This window comes from Protopterus annectens, chromosome 9.part0 (assembly GCF_019279795.1).
Source record: "Protopterus annectens isolate FY-2018-M chromosome 9.part0, PAN1.0, whole genome shotgun sequence".
NCBI classification, from domain to species: Eukaryota; Metazoa; Chordata; order Ceratodontiformes; family Protopteridae; genus Protopterus; species Protopterus annectens.
In genome coordinates this window covers 981692257-981712996 of record NC_056743.1, presented here as the reverse complement: position 1 = coordinate 981712996, position 20740 = coordinate 981692257, and the positions used below count along the sequence as shown (strand labels likewise).

General features: G+C 43.5%; 1 protein-coding gene across 1 annotated transcript in view; it reads right to left on the bottom strand.

Annotated features, from left to right (window-relative positions):
• SMARCC2 (SWI/SNF related, matrix associated, actin dependent regulator of chromatin subfamily c member 2) overlaps nucleotides 1-20740 on the bottom strand; it is a 2789858-nt gene that overhangs the window by 490401 nt on the left and 2278717 nt on the right. The window contains exons 24-25 of the mRNA XM_044083737.1: nucleotides 6605-6731; nucleotides 5026-5189 (exon numbers count right to left, since the gene is read on the bottom strand). Coding sequence (XP_043939672.1) covers nucleotides 5026-5189; nucleotides 6605-6731 — 291 coding nt within the window. The remainder of the gene's footprint in view (nucleotides 1-5025; nucleotides 5190-6604; nucleotides 6732-20740) is intronic.

The window sequence follows — 20740 nt, the reverse complement described above, 5'->3', positions numbered from 1 at the left end:
CTTCAGGATCAATCTGGCTTTGACTGTTGCTCTGCAAGACAAGCGAGACCTGTCTGTGTATGTCTGCTATTCTCTGCTCTGTGAGTCTGGCTGACATGTTGACTGTGTCTAGATTTGCACCTATGAAGGTAATAACACGACAAGGCGACAAGACAGACTTCTCATAATTTATTGAAATGCCTAGTGTTTGACAGGTGTGGAAAGCATAGTCTCTGGCAAGAAGCAACAGATGCTTGGTGGGGGCTGTAAGGAGCCAGTCGTCTAAATATGGAAAAACCTGGAATCCTTGTCGTCTCAGATGAGAGGCAACCACTGCCATGCATTTGGTAGACACTCGGGGGGCTGTAGTAAGTCCAAAGGGCAGGGCCCTGAATTGGAAATGACTGGTTCCCAGCCTGAAGCGGAGAAATCTCCTGGAGCGTTGATTCATTCTGATGTGATAGTACGCATCCTGGAGATCTATTGAGCACATCCAGTTGTCCCGCCCCAAAAGGGGTAGAATGGACTGCAGCGTGACCATCCGGAACTTTGTTTTCTTGACAAACTTGTTCAAGTTGCTGAGATCCAAAATGGGTCTCCAGTCGCCTGTTTTCTTTGGAACCAAAAAGAATTTGGAGTAGATTCCGGATCCTTGTTGGTCTGCTGGAACTGGTTGAATGGCTCTTTTTGCGAGCAGCTTTGAAATTTCTAGTGCTGCTTGCTCCCTTTGACTGGGTGGAACGTCTGGAAGGGATTTTTTGGATTGCTTCGGAATGAAAAGGAATGGGATTCTGTAGCCTTTGGAAATGATAGACTGTACCCACTTGTCTTGAGTTAGGGATAGCCAGGCTTCTGGGTACAGAGATAATCTTCCCCCGACTGCCTCCGAAGGTGGACAGTCGGGCAACACCTCAGGGATGCTGAAAGGGCTTGTCGGAAAAGGTTTCTCGACTGCCCTGATTCTGCGGGCCCCCTCTGCCTCTAGGACGGCATCTACCATTATTGTTCCCCCCTCTGCCTCTAGAGGGGAATCGACTCTGTGCGTCAGGCAAATCTCCCTGAGATTGTTTATGAACCACATCTTTCCCCCCTTCTGGCCTTTGGGGTAAGGCCTAAAAGGAGTAGAAAAACGGACTCCGACGGCAGAGAGAGTTTTGCCATCAGTCTCGCACCTAGTCAGGGTTTCCTTCACCTGAGGACCAAAGAGGGATGATCCATCAAAAGGGGAGTTAGTGAAGGACGCCTTGATAGGGTCCGCAAAGTTACATAGCCGCATCCAGGCGTGCCTACGTAAGGCCACACCTGTACCTGCCGCTCTACTCGCTCCATCCGCCGCATATGAAAGGAGGCGCATGGAGGAGTTAGTTATAGATGTAAGGGTCACCAGCTGAGAGTTCATCCTATCCTGCAAACCCGCAGCTGTTGGGTCCTTTAACATTTCGCTCGCTTCCTTGAGCAAATCCTTCTGAAGACGAGTGAAATGACACAGGTAATTCAGCGAGCGCATAGTAAAGGTCGCTGATGAGAACATCCGCTTCCCGTACCTGTCCATAGTCCTAGATTCCTTGTTAGGAGGATGAACAGGCACCGAAGGATCAGCTAATTCCTTCTTGGTGGCCGCAGCCACCACCATAGCATCAACAGAGACGCCTTTGGTTAAAAATTCTTTGTCCTTGGGGGCAGTGATAAATTTTGATGGTCTCCTGGGGGTGGGTTCCACTGAGTCAGGAGCCGTCCAGGCCTTCTTTGCCACCACTTGCATGAGGGGGTCAAAAGGAGTGGACACCCAGGAGGTGGAAGGGTGAGAGCCAAACGCCTCAAGATACACCGATTCATCCTCTGAAGGGTTGAGGGCTGGCCAATTCCCCCTCTGTTTTAAGATTTTGAGGATGTCTGCAAAGGAGACATCTTCAGAGGGGGAATGAGGGGAACCTTCAGAATCCTCTAAATCAGTGTCAGAGATGACAGACTCAGGGGAGTCAATGTGCTTCCTCTTGCACTGCCTCTTCCAAGGGGGCTCTCCTACCGGGTCAGGAGAGGCCTCGGAAGAGGAGGAGATGCCCACTGGAGACACTTGAGGAGCTGGCTTTCTACGATCCGGGATGAGAGAGTGAGCAGAAATCACTTGAGGCACTGTGGAGGGAGGGGCAGATGGAGCTGACTGTGGAGTTGAACCAGGTTCTAACACGCTCCTCATGACCTCGAAGGCACCCCTGTCAGGCAGAGCCAGAGGTCTCCGCTCCGAAAAGCTGAAAACCTCCCCCGGCACGACAGTGATGGCTCCGAGGCCGATGTCGGAGCCGAACTCACCAGCGCCGAAGCACCGAGAGGGAGAGCGGGGTCGGACAAGGGTCTGATGCCACTCACCCCCTCAGAGCCGACGAGGGAAGTCCGGCGCCGAGATTCTTCCAAGGAAGACATCAGAGCAGACGACGGCACCGAAGACAACGGTATCGGTTCCGATGCCACCACAGTCTCGGGTCCAAGCCGCCCCGGCTCCGAACTCAAAGGAGTCAGAGGAGGAATATTCTGAGTGATGGGATTAGCCCTCGACTGTTGAGTCGGACTTTGAAGCATTTGGGCCAGTGCCTCGGACTTAAGAAGTCGATTCACTACTCTCTGAAGGTCATGATCTGATAGTCTCGACGACCTAGAGGAGTGAGATCTATGGCTCCGTTCAGACAGCAATGGTGATGCTGGAGCCGAATGAACGGAGCCGATAGATGGTGACTGGGACCTTTTCTTAGAGGTCGGTTCCGACAATCTGATCGGAGCCGACTCACTGATGTCTTCCTCGGCTCCGGCCAGAGCCGAGGAAATAGTAGGGACATGAGTCCGAGAATCATCGGCTCCAGCCGGAGCCGATGTTCGAACAGCCTTCGAAGCACCAGAAGATGACTCAGACACCGGAGCCGAAGGTCTGGGAGGCTTCGAGGGTTTCCCCGAGGATTGAATCGGGGGGCCCTCAGGCTTCAATAAGCCCCTTAGAATGAGCTTATTTTTATGCTCCTGCAGGACTCTAGGGCTGAAGCCATGGCAAACAGCACAAGAGTCCTGCAGGTGCAAAGGTCCCAGGCAGTACACACAAGAAGTGTGACCGTCTGTCAGAGACATCTTCTGACAGCACGAGTCACACTTCTTAAAGCCTGAGACCTTTGATTCTTTAGACATGTCTAAAGGAAAGTGTAATCACACAGTCACACACACACACCGATTACACTTAACGAAATTTAAATTAAATTAAATTAAATTAAATTAGTAATTTAGAAAGTTAAATCCCTAGAAAACACAGTCACTCCAACTACTAGGAAGGGAGGGACTGGGCCTAAGGGCCCAAGGGAAGAACTCTAGTGAGTTTAGTCAAATTATGAAAAAGGGAAAAATTGGGAAGAAATGGGAAGAAACTACCTGATTCACAAAATAATGAAGAAAACTGACTGAAAGGGGGAGTCTATCTAAGATTAAACTTAGCCTTAACCACTAACCTGATGAGCCGGTTGAAAAGCAACTCGATCGCTATAGCGGCAAACGAGATCTGAGGAGTTACCGCCTAGCATTGTGGGATATAGGGGAGCCTCGAGCCAGTGGAACTAGCTCTCGAGCTTTTAGAGTGGCCGAGTCGGAGCCGAGGATCGGCTCCGAACCCATCCAGCAAGAATGAAGGTGAGATAGACAACTTAACATCCTCATTTTTGTCTTGGTAAACTTGAAGGTCAAGATCCCTTCTCCTATCGGTCTTCCAGCTAATCCCTTGACAAACTGAAAAGTTAGGGATGTCATACTCTGGATCTGAATAATAAAATACTGTGAAAGGAAAACTATACAAATTTGGCTCTTACATACACACTTATTTTTTTTTCTCCTGGAGTGGACATACAGTACAGCTGTGTAACAACTTATTATGACAGTAGATGTCCACTGATCACTGTTGCAGTATTTCTGACATATGGGGTTTTCACCAGTGACATCCGACTGGGGTACCAAAGTTTTACCATCCTGAGGTTGTATGTCTGATCCATGACCTCAGCTCATATGCACAGGGGTATGCAGACAGACATACGACCGTGGATCCTCAGACTATCTCCAAACCAATGGTCTGACGACTACTGTCAGAGAGAGACTGGTCAGCTAGGAGGGATGTAGCTTGAACAGGTAAGAAAACTCCACCATTCCCATCTAACATAGCAGAGGCTAAAGCAAAGGGGAGAAGAAAGGAAAGTTGAAGTAATGTAGAGAAGAAGAGATGGAGGGAAGGATGCAATACTGTTATGGTAAGTTCTTATACAACTGTATTATGTCCTGACTAAAATCACTGTTGCAGTATTCCTGACTGATGGATTATTCCCAGAGCTGAAGGAGGAAAAAAGGGTGGTTGGCTACTGAGTAGAAGAGTTGTCCAGCAGTATTCTTCTAAGCTGTAATGTTTCAGATATTGACCTCCATACATACTGAATTCCCTGCTATCTTGTTGCGTCTTTCGGCTTTTCCCGGTTAGGGGTCGCCACAGTGGAGCTCCAGTCCGCTAAAAGTAGATTTTTACGTGCTGAGTTGCCGGCCCTGACACACAACCTTCAATGAAGGTACGCCCATTCACGCATGTCTCCACACAGAAGATGCTCTAGCTGAGAATCGAACAGGACAACATCTTAATCGAACAGGACAACATCTTAATGTAAGGCGACAACGCTACCGTAGCACCACCACCGCAATCTAATTCCCTGCTATCTAACAAATCATATTTTGTAGCTGCATTACCCATAATCTTTACTCTGGTCCTGATAAAAATGTCCTTTTTTCCTAAACTACATTTATAAATTTGTTTTGTTATCATTACTTAAAACTTTTGTTTGATTCCTTTCTGCAGTGACCTCTGAATGATCACTGCAGTGGGGTCATCTGTCTCAGCTAACTTACCTAGTTCAACACATAATAATGACAACAAACAAAGAAACATGAAAGACGAACTCTGAAATAAATCAGACAAGAAACAGAATAGGGAGTAATATCTTAGACCACTGCATGATGCAATCACTTCTTGAAGCCTACCTTAGCTTTCACAGCTGCTGCAGCTAAGGCTGCTGCAGCTGCAGTAGCCAGGTTTCCTTCTCCAATGTCTCTCTCCACTTTTGTATTGTTTTCTCCATCATCTTCAACATCCTTCTGATCATCACCTGTACACTCTTTCTGCTCTTTTTCCTTTTCTTCATCACCTAAAAGATTAAAGAGAAGTGAAATAAAGCCACATCATACCATGCACAGTCTATGGAAATGCTATATTCTTAAGCTGATTTTACCATCATTTCATTTTCCAAGTCTAAGTCAAAGGCTACAAAGTTCTAAAATTTTCAGCATATGTAAGGATTTACAAATATTTTGTATTCCTTACCCAGATGTTAGGCGAGAAACATAACCCATTTTAACAGCAGTTTTATTCCCCAGTTTTCTCCTTCATGCTGCCACTGCATTAGTACAATATTCTGTCACAATATCAGACACATTTGAAAGTGGCTACTTAAAGACCACATACTCCAGCAAAATCAAGTCACCTACTTCAACATTGCGCTTCTCCTTCTCTGTCACTTCATCCCTCCTTTCTTCATTCCTAAAGAGTTAAAAGACTTGCCACAGACAAAAGGTTACTTCCCTGGTAACTTTAACATGCACACTTAATGCACTAAAAACAATTTCTTCTATTTATCACAGTAATTTCAAAACAGTCATCGGTTAATTGTTATGGCAAGAAAAGAAGTTAGAGAAGGAGCATAGCTGGAACCTACAGAAGTGCCTAAAGGTGAAAATGGGAAGGGCTTCACTCTGCAAGAAAGACAATTAACAAGGATCAATGAAAACATAATACTGCTCCAAGACTCCAAACAACAGTTCTTTTCTGTGATGCTAATTCTCTAGACTGACCATCAATTCAGACATTGGGAATGCAGGCTGAGCAGGATCTCAGTGACTGATCTGATAGCTATTTCTCCTGTTTCAATGATGCTCATTGGTAGTTGCCTTATCTGGCACCTCGAATCCCTGTGGAGATCAGAAGACTTGAAACATTCACAGAATAAGAGGGGAAGTGCAGAAGGTGTTCATCACAGAGGCATACACGTGCACATATGGTAGTAGTGCAGGACATTTAAAAAAGCTCAGAGAATTGCTATTGAAGCAAAATCACATGCTTAAGTTTTAAGATCTTTGGATAAAGTCACTGACAACCACAAAACCACACTCCTTTGCCTTGAAGATCTCTGTGGAGAGCCTGCAGACCTCAAACTATGCCTACTTCCTACAAGCTCAGTCTGCCATGGCTGCAGGACTTTTTTTGTGGCCTCTACTGGTCTTTCTAGGGGGGTATAACAGCCCCAATATAGGACAAAGATTTACAATAAAAGGAATGGGTGAGCCACAATGTGAAATTAGTTATTAAATGTCTGGGACATCCCTGTCCTGGTGAAGAAGCAGAAAGAAAATTAGTTATTAAATATCTAGGATAGGACTGGCTGGAAAATGACCAGAAGGAATTTTTAAACAGAGAGAAAGATGGTTTTTATCTTTACCAGTTCAAATGGGTTGACAAAAACAAAAAATGAGAACGTTCCTCTAGAGGAAGAAAAACTCCACTCACCCATTTCAACATCACTTTTATCTCCTTCTCTGTCACTTTCTCCCTCTTTTCTTTGTTCCTCCTCTTTTCTGGAAGGCTCCATCAATTTTTCTTTATGTTCATCCTCAGACGTTCCTTCTTGGATATCCTAAAAAGAGAAATAAAAATGTCAACAAGTGGAGTGAACTATAAACAACAATCTATTCATGCAACAAGGTCCATGTAAAGCTCTGACAGTGGAATGTCACACTTCTGTCAGTTACATACATTTATATTAATCTCTTCCTCTCTCTCTCTCTCTCTTTTCTTCTCCATTCACCTCTTCGTTTAGAATTGTTTCTGTACTGAGTGCCATTACCCGGATCTCACTGATCATCCCCAGTCTCCAAAACAGTGACAGAAAAGGCCATCTTGCACAATGCCATTCCCAGGGTAAGTTGTTCCCCTCAGCTTAGCCTAGCCTTTGCCCCCTAAAAAATGCCATGCAGTGACATCAACTGGTTTGTGCACAAATCTTTCCAGGCATATAACATCTAGGCCAGAAAATCTGCTGGTGCTTCTCATCATTATGTTTGCCTAGGTTAGAGTCCCAAACCTACACCTGGATTACTCAAGATAAAGAAACTTATACTCTTTCCCAAAGATAGTAGCTGATGGATTTCCAAGATGGCTGCACACTGAGTAACAGCTTAACTGTGGCTCTCCCAGTGTGAAAACAGAAATGCAAAAAGAAGGCCAGTAAACTTTTGTGCTTATGGGTAAATTTCAGTAACTGGCTAGTAAGTGTACTGCCTGGATGCCAGGAAAAAAAAGAAATACAGAGCATCTGGAAAAAAATCAGCTACAAAAAGTGAAGAAGAAACACTGACTGGGGAAAGTTCTGCTCTTGTTCAACAAAAAACAATGCAACCTCAAGACAAGACTTCCAGTAATCTACAGGAAGATATAAGACAACTGCACACAGACCTGGTTTAAATAAATGAAACATGATGCAGTATTATCAACACAAACAAAAGGCTGGAAAAAAAATGGAAGAAGCTTTAAACAGATATTCAGATGAGGTGATCAATCTGCAAAAATCAGAGGCTGAAATGAAGAAAAGGCTGGATGAATACAAGACTGCTCAGGAATAGCTGTTTCATAAAATAATAGAATTACAGGACAGACCACACAGGGAAAACCTGATTCAGCTATATCAAAATAGCTGGAAGGAACAGACTGCATTAATTTAATGAAAGCACAAATAAGCAGCTGGACTGATATTCTACAACATGAGTTGATAGTTGAAAGGACACAACACATAGTGTGTATGCTCCAAACCCAGCCACCGTATTTCCCCAAAAATAAGACCTAGCCAGAAAATAATCCCTAGCATGATTTTTTAGGATGGTCGTAATATAAGCCGTACCCCAAAAATAAGCCCTAGTTAAGATCATCAGCCATATATAGGTAATTAAATATAAATAATATTATTGACTGAAGTTTCATACTCTGCTCGCCATTTTCAGACCATTCAGAGATCCAGCTTCTTCTCTTTGCAAAAAGCTGTAAGATTCTTTCCCTGGGAGTCCTCCACAATTCTTACTCTAACCCTAATCCGCAAATATCCTCACTCACACTTGTCGTTTGAGATCCTTGGCCCATAAACACTGCCAAGTGTACTGAATGACCAATCAGAGTACAGACACAATGCATGAATAAAGTGCGCACTTGATAACGAACGGGTGTGGTTGTGTCTTCTTAACTGCCATAATTTTTGTTGCCACTCCTGTCTCGTAACTTTTCAATTAACTCCCAGACAAGATGAGTGCAAAAAGAAAGAGCTATTCCATCGAGTACAAGAAAGGAATCGTGGAGGACTCCCGGGGACAGAATCTTACAGCTTTCTGCAAAGAGAAGAAGTTGGATCGCTGAATGGTCAGAAAATGGCGAGCAGAGTACAATAACCTCAGTCAACAGGTGGACGAGGGAAATGCTAAGAAGTGCAAGTGTGGATCAGGTCAGCAATCTATTTCTTGAGCTGAAAGACATCATCTATGAATGGATCGCTAACAGGAGAGCAAAGGCTTTGCTTGTGCACAGGGCTGATATTCAAGCATTTGCCCTTGCAATGGCACTACAGTTAGAAATATCCCCAAAAGAATTCAAAACATCACAACACTGGCTGGATGGCCTCCTTCAATGATATGAACTGTTTCTAAGAAGATTGACAACATTGTTTAAGCTGGAAGATACTGAAGTTATTAAACGTGCACTTGCATTCAAGTCCTTTGTTGATGGCATCGACTTCTCTAAATACCAACTCTGCAACATGACTGCTATGAATGAAACTGCAGTGTATATGGGCCAAGGATCTCAAACAACAATTGATCACAGGGGTGCCTCGTCAATCTACATTCCCTCCACTGGTTCAGAAAGTGCACGTGTTACCTGTATTTTGGCAATTCGTCTGGATGGAAAGAAAACACCACCTCTAATCTTTAGTAAGGACAAGAAAGATAAGATTGAATGTGTTTCAGGCATTTACATTCTTGAAACCAAAACAGCCTGGTGCACACAAGCAGTTACAAGGAAGTGGGTCGATCTAATGCTGCCACTTGTTTTGCGAAGTGGCAAAAGAGGTCTGTTAGTCTGGGATTCAGCCAGCACTCACCGTGCTAAAGACATGAAGAACTTTTTTGCAGAGAGAATGATTCCCGCAGGAATGACTGCCTATCTCCAGACTCTTGATACTGCAATAAACAAGCCATTCAAGGACCATTTGCACATGTAACTCAATGACTACACTGAAAACAGAATGGAGGGAAATCAGCATGGAAACTTTGTGAAGCCTAGACTGCAAACGGTTGTGACTTGGGTGAGGAATTCATGGGATAAAATCACTGACAGCTGTGTTGACAATGCACTATAAGCAGGCTACATGGACAAGAAGTGCTCATTTAAGGAGAGTTCTATTGCTGGACATGACAGATTGGGGCCAATGGTTCTACAGGAAATGGAGTCACAAGAAATTCAGGCCAGAATTCGGGGTTTGGAGAGTTATGATGAAGTTCCAGAAGATGATGACATGACTGTATTTGAATAACTTTTCTGTTAACGGGCCAACAGAATGGACTGCTTCTGCTTTCAGTTGCCAGCAAGCTCCTGTCAGGTTTTTTTACTTTACTGTACGGTATTAAAGTAATGTTTCATTATTCAAAAAAAATCTCCTTATCGGGGTAATCCTATGGGCTAGGCTTGTAAAGGCTCCAGGGCCATTAACCTAGTACACACCTATGAACCTTGATAAAAATTATCAAGGGATAATTACAAAGAAAGGCTGAACACATATATATTCTGTGTGTACCACTAGTTCCCAGACTTCGTTTTTATGATTTTCCATCATTCTTTTCTTAGGGTTTAGGTAAGGAATAAAGAAAGAAACACCACTCAAAAAGTGACAGTTATTCACTTGTTTTATCTCCCTTGGGATGTCAGTACTTAATCTTTTGACCCAGTTATTTCTGTAAGTTGAGAGAAAACATGCTTAAACTGGCAATGGAAAATAATTTGCATATTTATTTTGGTCAAGGGCGACTTAGAACGGCAAACCATTGCTGTTTGTGTTAGACATTTAGATTTATTTTAACTGTGTATGGTTCCACTCTTGTACGTGTACTTTATGTGTTGCAGAAACTTAGCATTTTTAATTGACCGCAACACATGTATTGAGATTTTTCTGCACTTTCTGTTAAGCATGAAATATTGCACTGTGAAAGCCAAGGTGTAGATATTCTGAAGTTGAAATCTTTGTTGTACTGTTTATGTAGAAGTCTCACAAAACTGTTAACGAGTTACCTAGAACTGTTGTCCCAATAACGGGAATAAATCTAGATTTGTGTACATAAATAAATGTAGATTTTTGTACATGAATAAATGGGTCTATATTATATAATCAAAGTTTTATAACTTCGAATACCATATGGTCGATCGCATATGGTTGAAGTTATAAAACTTCGGACATGTATAAAAAGAAAATAATAAATAAATAAATAAAAGTACCCTGACGTTTAAAGCAGTGGGGCAAGCCTGCCTGCACCCTCACACCCCCCGCTCTTTAAATATACCAAATCCGAGATTGCACTACAGTGCAGTCTCGGAGTTGATATATTTAAAGAGCGAGGGGTGCAGGGGGGCTTGCCCCCCTGCTTATAACCCTTAGGTTTGTGTTTGCTGTTTTTATTTATTTTTTTTTTATATATTCAAAGTTTTATAACTTCTACCATATGGGATCGATCATATGGTATTCTAAGTTATAAAACTTCGATTATATAATATAGACCCGAATAAATGTAGATTTGTGTACATGAATAAATGTTGATTTTTGTACATGAGTACTGGTAAATGTCGATTTTTTTACATGAATAAATGTAGATTGTTGTACATGAAAAAAAAAAAAAAGACATCCCCTGAAAATAAGCCCTAATGCGTCTTTTGAAGCAAAAAAAATAAGACCCGGTCTTATTTTTGGGGAAATACGGTATGAGAAAGTAACTTATGCCCTACTTTATCTCATTATAATGTTTGTAAAAATGATTTGGGGAGGGAAAGAGAGGGGAGAAAGTTAATTGTATTTCTTAATAATACTATTTATGTGGTGTATGGTTTTCTTTGCATGCTATAAAGTAAAGTTTTCTCAGTTATTTTTAAGTGTAATGGGGACTGTAAATAGGTGCTACTATTTTTTCCCTTTCTTTCTTTCTTTCTTTATAGGTTCATAGGTAGGTACTAGGCTATCTGCCCGAAGGCATTTATAAGCCTAGCCAGAATGTGTTGGCTTTCGACACCCCCTTAGAATAGTTCCCTGTGCCTCTGTCCAGCAGAGCCACTGAAGTGATCCCCAGGGTAAAATTTCTGTTTCCCATCCACTCGTCAAGGTTTCTTTTGAAGAGTGTTAGCGAGGAGCTCTGCCTAATGTAGATTGGAATCTTGTTCCAAAGCATGGGAAGTCTCTGGGACAGGAATCTATCCCTCCAACATGTCCTATTTATTGTTGTGGTGAGGTTTAGATCCCTAGAGCATGTGGCTCGAGGGGATAAGGTTTTCTATAGGTGGAGCACGTCCATCAATTCTGGGTGGGACACGGCCTTGTATGTCAGGCAGAGATCACCTCAGAGTAGGCGGTATGCAACTGAGTACAGCTGGAGTTTCTTCAGTCGAGCTGCATAGGGCACCTGCTTGAGGCCAGCGATCCTCCTGGTGAGGTACTTCTGTGGTCTTTCCAGTTGTTGCAGGTGTCTCGTAAAGTACATCCCAAATGGGGCGCTGCACTCTATGATGGGTCTGATGAGTGATGAGTAGAGGGGCACACTGACTTCTTTTGATCTGGATGTGTACCCTTTTGTGATTAAGTGGGCCACGTAGAAGGATTTTCTAACCACTTTGGCAATGTGATTATCAAAGGTGAGATTATGATATACTTGGGTCCCCAGATCCCTTATTACGTCTTCCGTATTTAGGGATCTACCACCTATGTGGTGTGCGTGCGTGTGTGTGTGTGTGTGTGTGTGTGTGTGTGTGATATATATATGTGTGTGTGTGTGTATGTATATATATATATATATATATATATATATATATATATATGGGTCTACTTTTCCATATAAGCCCGACCACCATACAGACGACAAGACACCGAGACGGAACGACCGAACAGGTAGGTTACAACGCCGGCAGTCCGGCTGTGGAGGAGACAAGCGACAGCAGCGTGCCTTGAGTGACGGGTAGTGTCTTGAAAGTGACAGATGTAGTCTTGGGGAGCGGACAGGTAAGTGTACGATACTGAGGATTTTAGGATAGTGTGTGGAAAATGAGTGTGCGGTGGTGTCGGACTAAGGGTTCCGTGAGGTAAGTGTGTGGAAGTGACGAGCTGTGTAGGGTAGTGTTAAGTGTGTTAGGGTTAGAATGCGATAGTGATGGGCTGAATGTTTTAGGGTGTGTTAAGTGAGTTAGGGTTAGGGTGCAGGTAGGGTGAGTGTAAGTGAGTTAGGAGTGTCGGACGTTAGGGTTAGGGTTTAGGTTAAGGTTAGTGGATATGTTGTTGTGTGCAATGTGTGTCGGTGTTTTGGTGTTCGTATATTGAGTTGTCGGTGTGGTGTGTGTCGGTTGTTTGGGTGGGGAAAATGTGTGTGTGTGTGTTCGGTCTATGAAAGTAGACCCATATATATATATAGATAGATAGATAGATACAATTTTGTTCAGTTTTAAGAAATGAAGGCACTGCAATATAAAATAAAAGCAGCTGATAACAGTTGCCTGATCCTCTAGCACTAGCCTTACGATTCAAAATCAGGCCTACAATCGAATTAACAGTTATTCACACTGCAAAACTAAATACAGTACTGAACATAATGACTCACACAATTAAAAAAGTAATACAGTATTAGTAAGAGTTAATCAAATTACCAAAAAAAGTTATTTCTGTATCTCATCATTCTGTCCTCAGGAAATGACAAAAAAACCTCTTCAGACCAGCAGTGACAGATGGGGGTATGAATTTGCTGCTGACATTGATCCCAGGGCTTGCAGAATCAATTGGTTTTGAGTAGCACTTTCTCCTCAAAGCAAAAGGATCTCTGCTTCATCTCATAGCTGGGGTGCCTTCCCTATGGAGTCTGCATTTCCTCTCCATATTCAAGTGGGTTTTCTGACATCTCTAAGAGACATGTGGTAGGATGACTGGCAATTCTACAGTTTCCCTAGAAGTGTGTCTGTGTATGTATGATACAGAAGAAAGGTCTGGCAATTTAGTTCTGCTCCCTCTTTGCTTAGCAAGCTTTAAGGATTGTAGTGGCCATTCACAGGGTCAGCTGCAAGAGTTAAATGCTAATCATGAACATGGATGTAGGGATGTAATTCTCTGGCTTCCCTACTCTTTGCTGGGTGTTCACTGGACAAGGTTTCAACATGCAAAGTACAAGTCTTGATCAATATTCCCCCTTTCTTGTTGATGTGCCAGACTACTGACATATTATCTGTCTGGATGGCTACTGTCCCAAGAGGAAGAGAGGTCAGGAATGCCTGCAATGCTAAGAGCACCTCACTCATCTCCAGAACACTGATATGCAGGTTGGCCTCTACAGGGGACCAAGTGTCTTGGACTGTTTTCTCCAGAAACTGCCCCCCACCCAATCTGGGAAGTGTCTGTGGTCACCATGGCCTTGGGCTGAGGGAGGATGAAGGGATGACCTTGCAACAGCTGATCTGACTGCATCCACCAGGAAAACTATTTTTTTTTTTGCACACCTGGGTTATTCTTATCTTTGCAGACATGGGTCGAGAAAGCATTGACCATTGTGTTCCTAACATCCATTGAAGAATTCTCATGTGGAATCTTGCTAAGAAGACTAAAATTATTGCCGCTGACATTGATCCCAGGGCTTGCAGAATCAATTGGGCTGAAATTCTGGTACTGCAAATTATTTTCCTAACCTGCATCCTTACTGTTTGCACTCTCAACAGAGAAAGAGAAGATACAATAAATACTGTGGTTCAACACTGCTCCTATGAATCCTAATGTCTGGGTTGGTTGCAGATGAGACTTGTAATTTATGGTTATTCCAAGATGTGATCAAGTCTGCAACACCTGATCCTGAGCTCCTATCAGCTGATGCCTGGTCGGGGAGGGGGGGTGGGTAATGATCCAGTCATCTAACTATGGAAACACCTGGAATCCTTGCAGTCTTAAGTGAGGTGCAACCACTGCCATGCACTTGGTGAACACCCTGGGGGCTGTAGTGAGGCCAAAGGGCAGTGCTCCGAACTGACAGTGATTGGCTCCCAGCCAGAAGCATAAGTACCTTCTGATCATCCACTCATCCTTGATGTGACAGTACTCATCCTGAAGATCTACTGAGCACATCCATTTGTCCTTGCGCTGAAAGGGCAAAATGGACTGAACCGTGACCACCTGTAATTTTGTGTGTCGAACCGACCTGTTCAAAACACTGAGATCCAAAACTGGTTTCCATTCCCCTGTATTCTTTGACACTAAAAAGAATCTTGAGTCAGTTCCCGATCCTATCTGGTCTGGTGGGACCTCTTGGATGACTATTTTTTCTAGCAGCTTTTGAATTTCTAGTGCTTCTGCTTTCCTCTGATTGGGTGGAACATCATGAATTTTCCTGGGTAATGGAAGAAGTACGGAAAAGGGAATTATATAACCTCTGGTAATAATCCTCTGCTCCTAAATGTCTTTTATACTTAGCCAGGCTCTCTGGTGCAGAGATAAGCGACCCCCGACTGCCTCCAGAGGTAGGCAATTGGGCCACCATTCAGGAGTGTTGAAAGGGTGTGTTGGAAAAGGAATCTCTAGACCCCCAGTTTTACAGGCCTCCTCTGCCACAGGGGTGTCATCTTCCACTACCGCTCCCCCTCTGCCTCTGGGGGAACTAACTCCACGTGTGTCCTGGAAAGGACCCTGAGACTTTCTTAAATACATTTTTTGACCTCCCCTTTGATTCCTAGAAAAGGTCCTTTGAGGAGTCAAAAAACGCATACCCATTGCAGACAGGATCTTTTCATCTTCCTTACACCTGGAAAGTGTGTCCTTTACTGTGGGGCCAAAACAAAGAAGTGCCATCAAAGGGAGCATTGACAAATGATGACGTAGGATCATAGGAAGTTAAGTACAGTTGTGTACACTTACCATAAATGTAGATGATCGAGTGTATTCACTGTTGCAGTCATTACATTTGGGTAATCTGCTGGCAGGTTGCCCTCAGTCGGACTGATTAACAAAGTTTTGGGTCCTGCATCAGTTACTGTCCCTTCTTCCATGACATCAGGTTGTCAGGGGTATAAAACATGCAGCCGACGCCATTACATCAGTTTTTCTTTCCCCAGATGTCAGGTGCCCCCCAAATGGGGAGCAAATAAAATTAAAAACACAAAATATATATATACCTCCAATCCCAAAAGCAAATACACCAAAAGGGCTTTTAAGCATAGTGAAAGAAAGTAGAGGTATATCCAAAGAAAAATAGGGGGCTGGAGGGAGGGTAATCAGGACTGCAACAGTGAATGCACTCGAACATCTACATTTATGGTAAGTATACACAACTGTACTATGTTCTTCATGTTTCACTGTTGCAGTCATTACATTTGGGTAGATTCCCAAAGCTATGGTTGGGTGGAGGGTATTATACAGCATTAGGACCAGCTATAAAGCCCTGCAAGACAGCAGTGGCAAAGCCAGCTCTGGATTTAGAGAAAAGTAGTAAATGGAAATGTTTGGTGAACGTATGAACTGAGCTCCAGGTAGCAGCTTCTAGAATGTCCCTGGTTGGAACACCTTTGAGAAAGGCTGTAGAAGTAGATGCAGCCCTGGTGGAATGGGATCTGATCCCCTGGGGGATAGTTTTTCCATGGTGCATATAGCAGAAACAAATACAATGGCTTATCCATTTGGAAATGGTTTGCTTTGAAATAGCCTTTCTCTCTGCCCCTGCAGCAAATGCCATTAGCAGTTGTTCAGATTTTCTATGTTGTCTGTGTACATCCAATGAATGCAGAATCTGCTCCCCCTTGTTCTGTGGATTGGGAAAGAAAGGTGGCAAATGTATGGTCTGATTAAGAGCCACACTGGATACCACCTTAGGCATGAAGAATGGATTGGTCCTGAGAGATACGCTGTCTGCATGAAAAATTATGAAAGGCTCCACTGCCATAAGAACCTGTAATTCAGAAATCCTTCTAGCTGAAGTGACTGCTAAAAGGAAACCAGTTTTCCAGGAGAGAAATTTTAAGTCTGCAGTAGCAGCTGGCTCGAAAGGAGGGAGAGTGAGCTTTTCCAATACAAAATTGAGGTCCCAGGCAGGGGTTGGAGCTCTCCTGGGTGGTCTTAAGTTTTTGGCCCCTCTAAGATACTGCTTTAGCAGAGGATGAGACTAGAGGGGAGCTTCTGTGTTGTAATGAGCTGAAATGGCTGAGGCATGGATTTTTATGGAAAAAAAGGACAGGCCCTTGTGAAGCACCTCAGTTAAGTATTGTAAAATCTGAGGAATGTTGGGCACTGCTGTGCTTATCCCTTGAAATTGATTCCAGGCACAGAATCTTGTCCATTTGTCAGCATAAGATTTTCTAGTACTAGGCCTTCTCGCCTCCAAAATGACATCCATCACAGGTTTGCTGAAGGATGCTAAGGGTGAATTCAGGTGATTAGCCACGCTGCAAGATTCAAAGTTTGGAGCCGAGTGTGCAGAATTTGGTTGTTCTGCTGAGACAGTAAGTAAGGTCTCTGAGGCAGGTGGAAGGTGTGACACATTGCGCAGGAGTGGGTACCAGTGTTGGCGAGGCCAGTCTGGGGCAATCAAAATCATTTTTGCTTTGTCCTGTTTGACTTTTATTAGAACTTTGGAGAGCAGAGGCATAGGGGCAAAGGCATAGACTGATAGATTTTTCCAGCTGAAGGATAGAGCATCTACTTTCCAGGCTTTTTTGTGATGAGTTCTTGTGCAGAATTTGTCCAACTGATAGTTCTGGGGTGAGGCAAAAAGATCTATGTCTGGGCTCCCCCATCTGCATGTCAACATGTTGAAAATCCGTGGTTCCATTCGTGTGGGTCCATGAGATTTCTGCTTAGTTCGCCCTGCCAGAGTATTCACCTTTCCTGGCAGGAATTGAGCTTGTAGTTGTACTTGATAGGTCAAGGCCGTGTTCCACAAAGCCATGGCTAGTAAGGGGGTAGGAGTGTGTATCCCCCTGCTTGTTTATGTACCACATAACTGTGGTGTTGTCTGTCTTTATCATTAATTGTCCTGGATGAAGGTAGTCCTTGAAGGCTGTCAGTGCATTCTGTACAGCTAGCATTTCTTTTTGATTGATATGAAGGTGCATTTGATTTGGGCTCCATTTGCCCTAAATGCACTTCCCTGCCAGATGTGCCCCCCAAGCATAGTCTGATGCGTCTGTAGTTAGGGTTTGGGTGGCAGGGGGTGGTGTGAATGGCAGTCCCTTGTTTTGGTGGCAGGCCTCTGCTCACCATAGGAACTCTAGTTGCAGGCAAGGTATGATAGGAATCATTGTTTCCAGGCTGTGACAATACTGACTCCATAGACTTTTTAAGTACCACTGAAGTTTCATCATATGCAGTCTTGCATATGGAATTAGAAGAATGCAGGAGGCCATGAACCCCAAGGCTTGCAGTATTTGCCTTGCAGAAAGCAGGGTTTTTGTAGCCACCTGTCTGAAGTAAGTTATCAAATTAATTTGCTTCTCTGGTGTAAGGAAAGCCATCTAGACAGTTGTATTCAAGCTTGCACCCAGGAATGTAATTTTTTGAGAGGGTATCAGTTGTGATTTCTTTTCATTTATAGTGTACCCTAGACAAGTTAGAACCCTTTTTACAAACAGCAGATGGTTTAGAAGAGTGCCCTTGTTTTCTGCCTGAATTAGACAATCGTCCAGGTATGGATATATTTGAATATTTATTTGCCTGCAAAATGCAATTACTGGAGCCAGGCACTTTGTAAAGTCCCTCGGTGCAGTAGATAAGCCAAAGGGCAGTGCAGAGAACTGGTAATGCAAGTAGCCTGATTTGAAGCGGAGATATGTTCTGCAAGATTCCCTGATTGGGATATGCAGGTACGCCTCTTTTAAATCTAGAGTTGCCAACCAGGCATCCTTACCTAGCATAGGAAGTAACTGGTGAAGAGTCAGCATCTTGAATTTTGGAATGTCCAGAAAGGTGTTTAGAGTAGATAAGTCCAGGATTGGATGCCATGATTTGTCTTTTCTGGGTACCAGGAAAAGTCTTGAATAGAAACCTTGTCCCTTTTCCTCTTCTGGTACTGGTTGAATAGCCCCCATGCTTATGAGGGAAAGTACTTGTTTCTGGGCCTCTGCCCACTGATTTGGGAGCAGGTCTAGCCATCTGTTTGGAATTGGCAACATGTGGAAATGAAACCTGTATCCCTGGGATACTATATTTAAAACCCATTTGTCCTGGGTTATAAGTTGCCAGTTTCTTGCATGAAGAGCTAGTTTTCCCCCCAAAGGGGTGGCTAAAAGGTAAGTGCTTGGTAAGTGTAAAGGGAAGTCATTGAGACTGCCTACCATAGGGAGGTGTCTTGTTGTTTCCAGATTTGGAAGAAGAGGCACCCCATTGTTTTTTTTTTTTTTCTGAAAGTCCCTTGTGACTGAAACCTGGAGCCTTTGGAATGTCTGGGTTTGACTTGAGTGGCTCTCGAAGGAACTGGAAAGGACCGGTACTTAGTAGGCCAGTGCCTACTAAATCTTGGAGGTTGCACTTGTAAGAAATATTTCACAATTTGCATAGATTTAGCTTTATCTTCCATCTTTGTTAAAACTTCTTCATCCTTAATACCAAAGAGATGGTCCTGTTGTAAAGGAGCATCCAACAATTTTGCTTTAACATGATCAGGCAGATTTTGCTCTTTGAGCCAGGCATGCCTTCTTAGCACAGACCCAGTTAAAGCAGCCCTGCAAGAGGCCTCCAAAGAATCAAAACCACATTGCAAAGTATGTTTTCCAACTTGTTCAGCGGAATGCATTAAATCCTGTAAATCTTTGTTTTCCATGCAGTCAGAAATTAACATAATTTTCTGTTTAAGCAGTCCCATGATATGCTGTTGATATTTTAGCATATGAAATTGACAGTTTAAAGCCCTGATTGCCAAGGTTGCAGAAGTGTAAACCTTCTTACCCCATCTATCCAGCGCCCTGGAATCTCTATCAGAAGGGGTAGGATTTTTAGCTGTAGAAGCCTTAATGCCCTTGGGACCCTGAGAAATGGTTTCAGGATCTGCAACAGAATTTTTGAAAAGGAATTTGTGGGAGACAGGGACCCTGTAGCATCTGTCTGGCTTACAAGGAGCCGGAGGCAGAGAATCAGGAGCCATACTAGATTCTGAAAAAAACATCATCAACAATGTCTAGAACAGGAGGTATAGCCAAAAGCCTATGCTGAGGAAGAAGAAGAAAATCCCTAAGTCTCTTTTTAGATTCAGAGAAATCCTGAATTTCCCAGTGGAAATGTTCCCTTAAGGTATGTAAAGTTTCCCCAAAAGAAAAATCCTCAGGGGGAGAAGCAGAAGGAATGGAATCTTCTGCATCAGAGTCTTCATAAGTAAGTATAGACAATTCCTGCTCATTAGAAGAGTCAGAAGAAATAGAATCCTGTTCAGAAGATTCATAATCCATGTCTTACCTAGGCCTCTTAGAAGGGGGGGGGGGGTTGTCTACCCCTGATCAGAGTAATAAAATCTTCAGCCATTTTGATCATTTGTTTTTTAGGCATAGGGGCTTGCACATGTGGCCCAGGCATTGTTTTTTTTAGGCATCGGTCGAGATTTTGGCCTTAGTTTTGAAGATGGCGTCGGTCTAATATACAAAAAACACCCTCAGAAGCCAGGGCCTGCACAGCGGCTCCGGACCCATCCAAGGTAGAGACATCCGCAGGTTCCATAATTGAAGCATCTCGCGGCATACCGGACTCCGAATGGATTTCAGTAGAGGCCTGCGAATCAGAATTTGCGGGTATCAGGGGCTGCGAAAGTGCCTCACTGAGTACCGGCGAACTGGCAACTGGCTTTGGAGAAGCGTCGTCGGCAGTTTTGGACCTCAACTTTGTCTCTGTCTTTTTCTTTGTGTTTTTTAGGTATTCTGGTAGTCGGATTGCTAACAGACGACATTTCTGGATAATTTAAGCGTGAGCCAAAATATTTAGAAGCAAAAATGTACTGATGTTTGATAGTGCATTGATTAAATAAAGCACAAAACCGACAGCAAGGTACGTTATGATCAGGGCCTAAGCAAAGAATACAGTACAAATGAAAATCCTTATGAGGTATTTGCTTCCCACAAGTAATGCAATTATTAACTTTTACTGAGATCAGTAAGGAGCAAGAAAAAGTTTCTCCAATGGGGTACTTAGCTTTTTAGTTGAAGACTTCGGATCTGAAACTCAAAAACGAAAATTTCAGGAGTCGGCCGACCAGCACTTGCGAACTGCTTCTGCTTCGGGCACCGCGCAGCAAGAAAGACTGATGTAATGGCATCGGCTGCATGTTTTATACCCCTGACGACCTGACATCATGGAAGAAGGGACAGCAACCGACACAGGACCCAAGACTTTGTTAATCAGGCCGACTGAGGGCA